An 11,239-nucleotide genomic window follows, 5' to 3' on the forward strand; every position below is an offset into this window, starting at 1 on the left:
TACAACACGGCTATAGACATTCCAGAAACTGATCGGAAACGTAGGTGTAGCTCTTCGTCTGTTATTCCGTGTCCCTCTCTCAATTCCTATGTATGTTGATTCAAAATAGGCAAGAAATTCCTGTGGTATCGCATCATCGTCCGATAGTTCTTCGAAAACCCAAATAACATCTTGGCTTGGCACAAAAGCAAGGGCTGAAAAATGTCGCATTTTTAAAGAAAATTCGTTGTTGTTGTGGTATTCTTGTTTAAAACCCAGCTCAACTATTTTTCTATACAGTGATTGTGATAAATGGAAGAAACACCCATTAAGGGAAACATTAGGGAAAACAGCCATTATTCCATTGAAACAGGCCCTTTCAAAATCAATTGTTATATTTTCGGGCTCTTCACTACTTAAAAGCTCACTCACTTTTTCATAAAGTCTTCTATATGTTAGTTCTGTCTTGTTAGGTAAAAGAGCAAAGACACGCGGGATGCTCAATTTACCTTGCTGCACATGAATGGTTAACAATTGATAATAAAATTCCGGAGCAACTTTAAATGTACCGTCAATTGCCCAGTTCTTAAAGTATTTCAAATCTTGTAGCCCAGAATCAGATGCAAATATCAATATGCGATCCTGATCGTCAATACCTGAATCATATTGAAGGAAAGTTTTCCCGCCATCTATGATTGTAAATTCTAGTGGTATTGCATACCCTGTCCTTCCACTTGGTACGGAAGGAAAATTTGAAAGGTTTTGTCTCCACTTCCTGATATTTCTGCTTATGTTACTTGTATTGGGCATTTGAGATACAACAGCTTCATCGAGAGACGCTGTAGCTTGAGATACCAGGACACGACTTGATTGGTGAGACGTTTTCACTTTTTCTTTTAAAGTTTCATGTGCAACTTTAGCATCTACTTGATCTTTCGTTGATGAGTGCGTGTGTTCGTTTACATGTTTCAAAACTTCAAAGTCTTCGTCCGACGTTTTTGTATGCAGTCTAGCCTTGCAGTGTCTCTTTTTCCGTTGGCTACACACCCAGTATATGACTGTACTGTCCTTGTTTGTCCCATGTTTATGATATATAAATTGTTGCTCATCAACGAGCATATTATTTCCACGTTCACTCTTAATGATCGACACCATTATGGGCTGAAGTTAGCAGAAATACTAAATTGTTAGTTGAATATTTGAACGTTGTCAACTCGTGCGTGTGTTCGTTTACATGTTTCAAAACTTCAAAGTCTTCGTCCGACGTTTTTGTATGCAGTCTAGCCTTGCAGTGTCTCTTTATCCGTTGGCTAAACACCCAGTATATGACTGTAATGTCCTTGTTTGTCCCATGTTTATTTATTATTTCCACGTTCACTCTTAATGATCGACACCATTATGGGCTGAAGTTAGCAGAAATACTAAATTGTTAGTTGAATATTTGAACGTTGTCAACTCGTTTAACCTATACAAAAAGTCAGTTGTTACCTAAATTGGTAATTAGCAATTTCCTAAATAACAATTGTTGGAAAAACTATCTAACAACTTTAAGAGGTAAACAGTTTTCAAAACCGTTGTAGCGTCTGTCTGTATATTTCATAGTGGCAATATTCCGGGTAACAATATTCCTACGTGGGCAATTTTCCCAGTGGCAATATTCCCGGTGGCAATTTACCCAGTGGCAATTTTCCCAGTGGCAATTGTCCCCGCACGATATAAACACATATATATATTATATATATATATATATATATATATATATATATATATATATATATATATATATATGTATATATATATATACATATATATATGTATATATATATATATATATATATATATATATATATATATATATATATATTTATATATATATATTGCTAATGCGAAGCTCTTTATTTAATGTAAGTATTCTTACTTTACTACCTAACATACTAGAATCTCCTTAGCAGGACCGTTTCCGTACTGACCCACTCAGCCAGGGTACCTGGGTTATATGTGTGTCATGTGGATTATCTGACAAAGGGAGGAATGGTTATAGTGGATTGGCTAGTGGGATTGTTTAAAGTGTATCTATGAATGGGGAATGTGCCAACAGGCTAGAAGAGTCCATGTATAGTTCCACTATACAAAGAAAAAGAGACAAATAAGGGAGGAGCGATTATAATGGATTGGCTAGTGGGATTGTTTAATGTGTGTCTATGAAAGGGGAACGTGCCAGCAGACTAGAAGGGTCCACATACAGTTCCACTATACAGAAGAAAAGAGAAAAATATGAATGCAATAGTTTTAGAAGGATCAGTCTGTTAACTGTAATCAGCAAGGCTTTTGGTTATGTTAATTGAGAGGATTGGGAGGGGACCAAAGGGAGTAATTAGGAAAGAGCAGTGTGGGTTTAGGATAGGAAGATGGTACTTAAATAAATATTTCGTAAGCAGATATGCGATAAATTTTGACAGAGGGTAAGGATGGCTTTTGTTCTCCTTTTTATGGATTTGGAGAAGATAAGGCTGACAGGGAGGCGTTATGGGATTTGTTACAATTGTATGGGATAGGGAAAAGCCTGTTAAGAGTGGTCAAAAGCTTTCACATGAGCAGTAGAGTTTGTGTGATGGGAACGGAGATAAAACTTCAGGTGAAGGTGGGGGCTACGCCAGAGTTGTGTAGTATCATAAGGGTTTTCCAACGTGTATATGGATAGGGTAGTGCCAGAGATAAACGCAAGGATTAAAAGCAGTGGGTCAGAACTGATAAAAGTGGAGGGAAGAGGATGGTGAACCAGTTCTTGTCAGAGGGGGAGACTGAAGTAGTTTTAGGCAGAGTTTAGGGAAGCAAACTGAAGACAAATGTGGGCAAAAAGCGATAATATGTAGAAAAGTTGAAGGTGGCAGTGAGTTTGAGATGAGCTTAAAGAGAAAGAGGCTGGAGGATGTGTAGAGCTTTAAGTCACATGTAGCAGGGAATGGAGATGATAGGGTAAAGATTTTGTTGTTGATGTCGTTCCCTAGACTGTCTGTCCGAGCAGTCCCGTCTCCCCAAGGAAGGCCACAGCTGAAACTGGGTTTTCCCACAAATCCTTTATAGAGTGTATGTTGTGTTGTTTGCGTGCATGATTGTGTATAATGCAGTCTTCCATTATGTGTTGTATGGTATGGGGTGAAGTGTTACATCCTGGGCAGCTGTTCACAACACAGTCGTCCAGCCTCTTCTGGTAGCTTAGAAGTGCTGGGTGGTGACCGCATCGCAGTCTGGCCAAGTGGACTCTGTCCTTTCGTGGGAGAGAGGATTCAGAAGGGTGGATATCAGGGGGTCTGGCATGCAGCAGTGTGTTGTCTTTCAGTATGTTAATGGAGCGGTGAGTGATATGATTATGAATATGTTTCCGGAGGCTGGTATTTGGTGGTTGTGGAGGAAGAGAAGAGAGTATCTGTGCGTAATAAAGGACTTTGGGTGTAGTTTTAATGTTTCTTGGTGTGTGTGGGTGTTCTGCTATGTAGTGTAGCGGGTGTGATGTGTTTGTGGTGGCTGCAGCAAGTGTTTGTGTGCCTCTCATGTCGAGGTGGTCCTTGACTTTGAGGACTTTTGTTTCATGGTGTAAATGGTCTGTAGGTGTTGTATTTGTGCAGCCTGTAATTGTTTTTAGGGCTTTGTTTTGTATGATTTGAAGGGTGTTGTGGTGTGTCTCACTGAGATTAGGAGCCCATGCAGGACTCGCATAATTCATCACTGAGCGTATGCATTGTTTGTATATTGTTATATTAGTTTCTTTGTTTTGTCCAAATGTTGTTCCAGTGATTGACTTAAGTGCGTTAAGTCTAGGTGTGCATTTGTTTTTTATGTTTGTGAGGTGTTGTTTGAAAGACATGGATGTATCGTATGTGAACTAGAATGAAGGAACCAAATAAACATCGAGGGAGGTGGGATGAAAAGTGCCATGAGATATGAGTATCGGTATGAACGTAAGGAGAAGACTGCATGGATTGATATCCCCCTCACCGAATGGAGGGACTTGGAATTACAAGGCAGAAAGGAAGAGCCTAAATGTGTTTGAGATGAAGTGTTTCAAGAGTATTTCGGGATTCTCAAGGATGGATAAAGTAAGAAATGTAGAGGTGAGGTAGAGAGTGGGGGTGGGAAGTATTGTCTTATAAATTCTATTTGCATTTTGTATACATGTAGGAAACGAGTAATTGATGCGTCATTGTATGTGTGTGTGTGCGTGCGTACGTGTAATGTATGATTCCAGAACATAACAAATTGCCATTTTCTGTTTAGATAATTAATTATCATCTTATTTTTGTATGCGAAATTTGAATGAATGGGAGATAGATTAGTATATTGTCAAAATTCGATAGAAGGGAACTGCTGTATAGAACTGATCAAGATATACTGGAGTGGTTTAATTACATGGGAAAAATAGTGAAAAAGAAGACTAGCAAAATGAGTGTGGAAGGCAGAGGTGGAGGGAGGGAACTTGATGTGGAAGAGCGAGAATGAGTTGAATGGACAGGATGACAAGGGCATTGGATTAAAAAAGAATGTCTGTCGAGCTGGAGGGAGAGAGGGTAAGGATTAGATATAAATAGTCCATTTATATATATATATATATATATATATATATATATATATATATATATATATATATATAAATGAGCTGTGTGTGATTTTTTTTTTTTTTTTTTTTTTTTTTTTTTTTTTTTTTTTTTTTTTTTTTTTTTTTTTTTTTTTTTTAAGTAAATGAGGTGTGTGTGTTCATGTAATGAACCGGTAGAGGATTGCCTCTGACCTGTGCAGTAGGCAGGGGTACAGGGATGACCTATCTACTATGTGCTAAGATGTGAGGGGTAACGAATGAGTTTCTGGATAAGTGAAGGGTGTGCATGTGCTTTGACGCCTACCCTCTCATAAAAGGCAAAGGACCTTTTGGCATATGTACTACAATGGGCATGAGCTTGTCCTCTCTTTTTAATCACCTTGGAAAAATAACTTGTACAAACATTTACAGAATTTTTTACACAGTAGTTAGTTTTACAGTGAAATCTATTCTGTGGTTAGTACTTCATTCCTGCACTAACATTTGAGATTAATTCCTGCACCAACATTTAAGGTTCATGTCTGAAATCACGAGAAGACTGTGGGGATCAACTGTCCCAGAGAGTGGATATGCAAAAGAAACAGTGTAATATATTTGTTTACAGATAACTGTACTAAAAATGCAACTCGTAGGAAATAATGGGAAGAGAAATTTCATAGAATCATACCATTAAAATCCACCTGAATTTGTTGACTTATTTTTTCCAGAGTGGATATGCAAAAGAAACAGAGTACAACATATTTGTTTACAGATAACTGTACTAAAAATACATCTCGTAGGAAATAATGGGAAGAGAAATTTCATAGAATCATACCATAATAATCCACCTGAATTTGTTGACTTATTTTTCCCAGATTACGTTGTTCCAAATAATGAAGATTCCCTAATCTTAGAAGATCCTAATGGAGATTGTATTGTGTATGTCGGTATAATCTGATGATATGGTAGTTTTGATAACAAGGAGTGGTTGTCAGTCCGCAAACTCACTTGATTATCGCCTTCATGCTTGGCACAAGATTGAGTCGTTCGACGGAGGAGGAGATGGAGGGGGGCAGAGGGGGGTGGGCTGGGAAGTAAACAACCGCTGCAACTAAGACAGCCACGCCGACTCCTCCACCTGTGATATTCATCGGAAAGTTTTTATACAAACATAAGTACATACATACATATATACATATATATATATATATATATATATATATATATATATATATATATATATATATATATATATATATGAGAAATTCGCAAGGGAACAGCGACATCAATTAGATCATTTTTATGGCCGTCGCGCAGAGGACTCGAACATGCTGCTCTGGAGCAGACGAGTTGCGATGGAGTCTATTGGCTCCAGAGCAGCAGGTTCAAATCCTCTGCGCGACGGTCATTAAAATTATCTGATATATATGTATATATATATATATACAGTATATATATATATACAAATATATGTATATATATATATATATATATATTCATATATATGCAAAATAACCACAGAAAATGAGAAAATTGTAAACAGTAAGTACTTTCGTATATTACATCTTCAGACTAAATGACAGAGATACAGATTTGTGTTTAAATGTATCAGGTAGCAACCATAGGGGGGGAGGGGAGACAATACAGTGCGGTTATTTTGCATTTTTGTATCACGGTGATGTAATTGCTTGCGCATATATGTATATATATATATATATATATATATATATATATATATATATATATATATATATATATATATGAAATCTAAGACTAATATTTGAAGACTTTTAAGTAACAGTCGACCAAAATGATGCACGGAAATGCCACATGTATTTTTTTTTTTTTTTTTTTTTAATTTAAGGATACAAGATCAAAATGGTTTTATTTCCCTCGACTTTGCTCAACATCGTGTCAATTCCCTTGATTGATCGAAAAATGCTCCCGAGAGATGACCATTTGATGCTTACCAATATACATGAGGCGCATGATGTCACTGCGGAGCTCTGCCGTGGTGACGTCTGGTCCTGGACTTCGAACAAGAAGCGGTTCCAGGAAGCTCCCGACACCACCAAGTTGGCACAGGACCTGCGAGAAAGCTGGAAAAGGAAGTGTGAGATTTTGAGGAAAGTCATACGAACACAGACGGCCGACCTCGCAAAAGAAATTAAGATTTACAACTGCCATCAGTTAGTGAAGATTTATATCCTAAAATAATGAATGAACAGGACTTGTTCTCTGTACCGCAAAGTTAGCAATCCAAGATACTACTCACTATATAGGCAAGTAATTTATATTCACTTGATTATGGTATACGGTAAATGAGCTACGTTCTTGGGGTCCTATTTATTTCCAACCATCAGCATGGTTTTAGCCTAGGCTATATCGTCTAGGTTATTTCAAGTTTGAAATTCACCTTCCACACTTGGCTTCGGGTATATACATTATCCAGAACTTTTTGTAACAGTCTGTTGTTACCCGCCTCTTTTGTTCCTCCCGTGATCTTAGCATCGTCTACAACTGTGTTAGTGTACCTTGTTACACCTGCCATTATGTGCTAGTGTCCAACTTTCAAGCAGGAAGACAATCAAGTCTCAGGTACAGAAAGGCTATACAATGGAGTTCCTCAAGTTGCAATACTTTCGCCATTGCTCTTCAACCTCTTCATGAGTGATCTCCCAACTCCAGAACCAAAACTAAATACCAAAGTTCTCTCAAATGTAGATGACCTACTTTAATAACCCAGTGCGGTAAATACAAATTAGTACCCAAACCTACTTGAACAAACTTAAACAATGGTTCAAAAATAACAAAATGGAACCTTCACCCCAGAAATCAGCAGTGACATTACTTACTCTAGACAGCCATGACTCAGAAAACACCCTAGAGAGAAAAAATCCTTCCATTGAAAAAAAAACAACTAAGATCATACATCTCACTTTTGATACTCAAATGACATTCAGCCCACATATCAAAGACCTGACATAAAAAATCAAGGCGGAAACAAACTTAATTAAATCCATCACAAGTACGGACTTTGGACAACAGAAAGGAACCCTAATAACCACCTACAAACAGTTCATAAGAACAACCCTCAAGTGCACCTCCACAACATGGTTCCTAACAATAAGCAAAACGAACACAAACAATTTACAAACTACAGGATGTAGCGCTGAGAGTAGAACATAGCACAGGATGCACTAAAACCACCTCAATTGGACACCTACATACAGAATGCAAAATCCTCCCCAGAAACTACCACATGAAAAGGACAAGAAAACTATTCTGAGCCAGAACAAGCACCAACAAAATGTAAAAGATTAATAAATAAATGAATAAAGATACACCAGCAGTGTACTACTCAATTATTTTTACAAACCTATCTCTTATACCACACAAAACATCTACAAATAAACACATACGGGTGCCAGTACTCTTGTGGAGCTCCATTGGTCACTGCTCTTCATCTAGATATCTTTTCCTTTACTAGTGTTCTCATCCATTTTTTTTTTCAGGAAATCCAATGTGTGTGTGTGTGTGTGTGTGTGTGTGTGTGTGTGTGTGTGTGTGTGTGTGTGTGTGTGTGTGTGTGTGTGTGTGTGTGTGTGTGTGTGTGTGTGTGTGTGTGTGTGTGTGTGTGTGTGTGTGTGTGTGTGTGTGTGTATTTACCTAGCTGTATTTACCTAGTTGTATTTTACGGGAAGGGGAGCTATGCTTGTGGTGTACCGTCTTCATATCTCATTTTATCTAGACTGTTTTTAAATTCGTGTATTGTTTTTGCACACACTACTTTCTCATCTAGCTTGTTCCAACTGTCTATTACTCTGTGAGGAAAGCTGTTCTTTTTCAGATCTCTTCTATAGCTGTCGTGATTTTCTTTCCGTGTCCTCTTGTATTTCCACTATCCCATTTTATTAGATCCTCTCTATCAATAATGTCTATGCCTTTCATGATTCTGTAAATATCTATCAAATCTCCTCTCTCTCTTCTTTGCTCTAGTGTCTGTAGCTCAAGTTTTGCTAGTCTCTCTTCATATGATAGTTTTGAGAGTGTTGGTGCCAATTTTGTAATTGCTCTTTGTATTCTTTCAAGTTTTTTTATACATTTTTTTGTACTTGGTGACCACATCGTTGCTGCATATTCCAATCTTGGTCTTATCAGAGTGATTAGTATTTTCTTCACCATTTCTTCATCCAGGTATGTAAAGGCAACTTTGATTGTTCTTATTAAATTATATGTCTCACCAAAAATCTTATTTATATGTTTCTCAGGTGACATATTATTCATAACAATGACTCCCAGGTCCTTCTCATTTTCAACTTTTTTTATACTTTCTTCTCCCAATTTATATGATCCTGTTATTCTGTTTTTGCTTTTTATAAATTCCATTATACTACACTTTTTAGTATTGAACTCCATCTCCCACTTGTTACTCCATTCCCAGACTTTATGTAGATCACTCTGTAGTGATTCACAATCTTCTTCAGTGTTCACTTTTTTAAATAGTTTTGCATCATCTGCAAAGAAGCTTATATAACTTTCAATTTCTTCATCCATATCATTAATATATATATAGCAAACATTATTGGGGCCAAAACTGTTCCTTGTGGAATACCACTTATTACTTCATCCCAATTTGAGTGTTTGTCTCTTATCACTACTCTCATTTTTCTTCCTTGCGAAAAGTCTCCCATCCATTTAAGCAGTTTGCCCTATATTCCTCCTTCGGTTTCTAATTTCTTAAGCAACTTCTTATGTGGTACTTTATCAAAAGCTTTATTTAGGTCTAGAAATGCACAATCAGCCCATCCATCTCTTTCTTGTATTATATCTATTAGCCTTGAATAGAAACATATTAAATTGGTGACGCATGATCGTCCTTGTCTGAATCCAAATTGCCTTGGATTTAGCACTTTTTTTTATTTTTTTTTATTTTACCCATCTACTTTTGATAATTCTTTCACAAATTTTTGCTATTGTACTTGTTAGAGAGACTGGTCTATAGTTGGTAGGGTCTTCTTTATTTCCCCCTTTATATATAGGTACTATATTTGCTTTTTTCCAATCTTCTGGAACTTTTCCTTCTTTCAAGGAACTGTTTATTATGCTATGTATTTTGTCTGCCAGTTCATTCCTGCATTCTTTCAGAATCCAGTTTGCTATTTCATCTGGTCCATGCGGTTTTCTGACATCAAGATTACTCAAGTGTTTCATTATTTCATTCTTTGTTACTTCTATTTCTTTCATAGGGGGGACTTTCTCTTTCCATTCGATCTCTTCAGGTTGTATGTTCTCCCTTGTAAACACTGATTTAAAATGCTTCTTCATAATTTCCGCCATTTCTATTTCCTTTGTGTATTCAACTCCTCCTTGTCTTAATTTCTCCAAATCTTGTTTGTTTTTCAGTTTGTTTTTTACAAATCTGTAAAATAGTTTTGGTTGATCTTTACAGTTTTCTATGACATCTTTTTCATATTTTCTCTTTTCCTCTCTGCACGCTTGTACATATTCATTTCTATAACAAGTATATATTTTCCATTTTTCAGGTCTTGTCTTTCTTCCATTTGGTCCAAGCTTTATCTCTTTTGTCTTTTAACTCTCTACAACTTTTGCTGTACCAGCACTTTATATATTCTTTTTCTTGTTTTGGGACATACTTTTCCACTCCTTTTTTGTAAATTTTTGTCAAAATATTCCATTTCTCTTCCACTGTTGTTTCTTCTTTGTATATTCCTTCCCAGTTTTCTTTTTGAAAGAATTCTTTTATTTTATCAAAGTTTGTTTTTTCATACATCATTCTTCCTTTTCTATATTGTTCATTTCTTTTCATGTATTTCTCCTCATTTAGTTCTAGTTCAATCAATATGTGGTCACTTTTACTTATTGGTGTTTTATATTCAATCTTTTCCACTATTTCAGGTTCAGATGTGATTATTAGGTCTAGTCTCGATGGTTCTTCTTCATTTCTATACCTAGTGTTCTCCTGTATCCACTGCGTCATTGTATGGTCAATAATCATCTCGAGTAGAACATTTCCCCATGAGTCTTCTCCACCCTTTACTGTCATCTCTTCCCAGCAGACTTCTTTGCAATTAAAGTCGCCCATCATAACTATTCTTCCTCCATCTTCCATTATCTTATTTAATGTTATCTTTGTGTCTTCTAACATAATTTTATGTTCACTCTCTTCCCACGAGGCTATTTTTGGAGGCACATAATTTATCACGAACTTTCTGCTCTTCTTATCTCTGTCGTCCTCTTCGATCATAATCATCTCAACTGTATTCTTTCCATAGGTGATACACCTCACGTTTATATCCTTCTTAGTCAGGAACATAACTCCACCCCCTTGTTTTGTCTCTCTGTTTCTAATCCAATAATTATATGCATCATTGCCTACACTGTTTGGTGGTAGTGGACCTTTTAATTTCGTTTCTACAATTCCCATTATGTCCGGTTCTTTTTCCTTCAGATAACCATTCAGCTCATTCAGTCCTGTTATTAATCCATCTATATTTGTGTAAGACACTTTTAGTTTTCTGCCACTTCCATTGTATTCTCTGTTTTCCTTTTGTTTTTCTCTAGTATGTCGTATTTCCTTACTTTCATATTCACTACTCTCCAATAGAATTTCTCTTTTTCTGACTCTGTTCTGTTCTCGTTTTTTTCCTTAGTTTTATGTCTTTT

General features: G+C 36.5%; 1 protein-coding gene across 1 annotated transcript in view; it reads right to left on the minus strand.

Moving 5' to 3' along the window:
- The window catches only part of LOC143040804 (uncharacterized), a 34,648-nt gene that overhangs the window by 19,044 nt on the left and 4,365 nt on the right, over positions 1-11,239 (minus strand). Inside the window, exons 3-6 of the mRNA XM_076212237.1 lie at positions 6,523-6,651; positions 5,561-5,690; positions 4,878-4,965; positions 305-1,140 (exon numbers count right to left, since the gene is read on the minus strand). Of these exons, the coding sequence (XP_076068352.1) occupies positions 305-1,140; positions 4,878-4,965; positions 5,561-5,690; positions 6,523-6,651 (1,183 nt within the window). The remainder of the gene's footprint in view (positions 1-304; positions 1,141-4,877; positions 4,966-5,560; positions 5,691-6,522; positions 6,652-11,239) is intronic.

Source organism: Oratosquilla oratoria, chromosome 29 (genome assembly GCF_046742065.1).
Source record: "Oratosquilla oratoria isolate Oo_2021 chromosome 29, ASM4674206v1, whole genome shotgun sequence".
NCBI lineage: Eukaryota > Metazoa > Arthropoda > Malacostraca > Stomatopoda > Squillidae > Oratosquilla > Oratosquilla oratoria.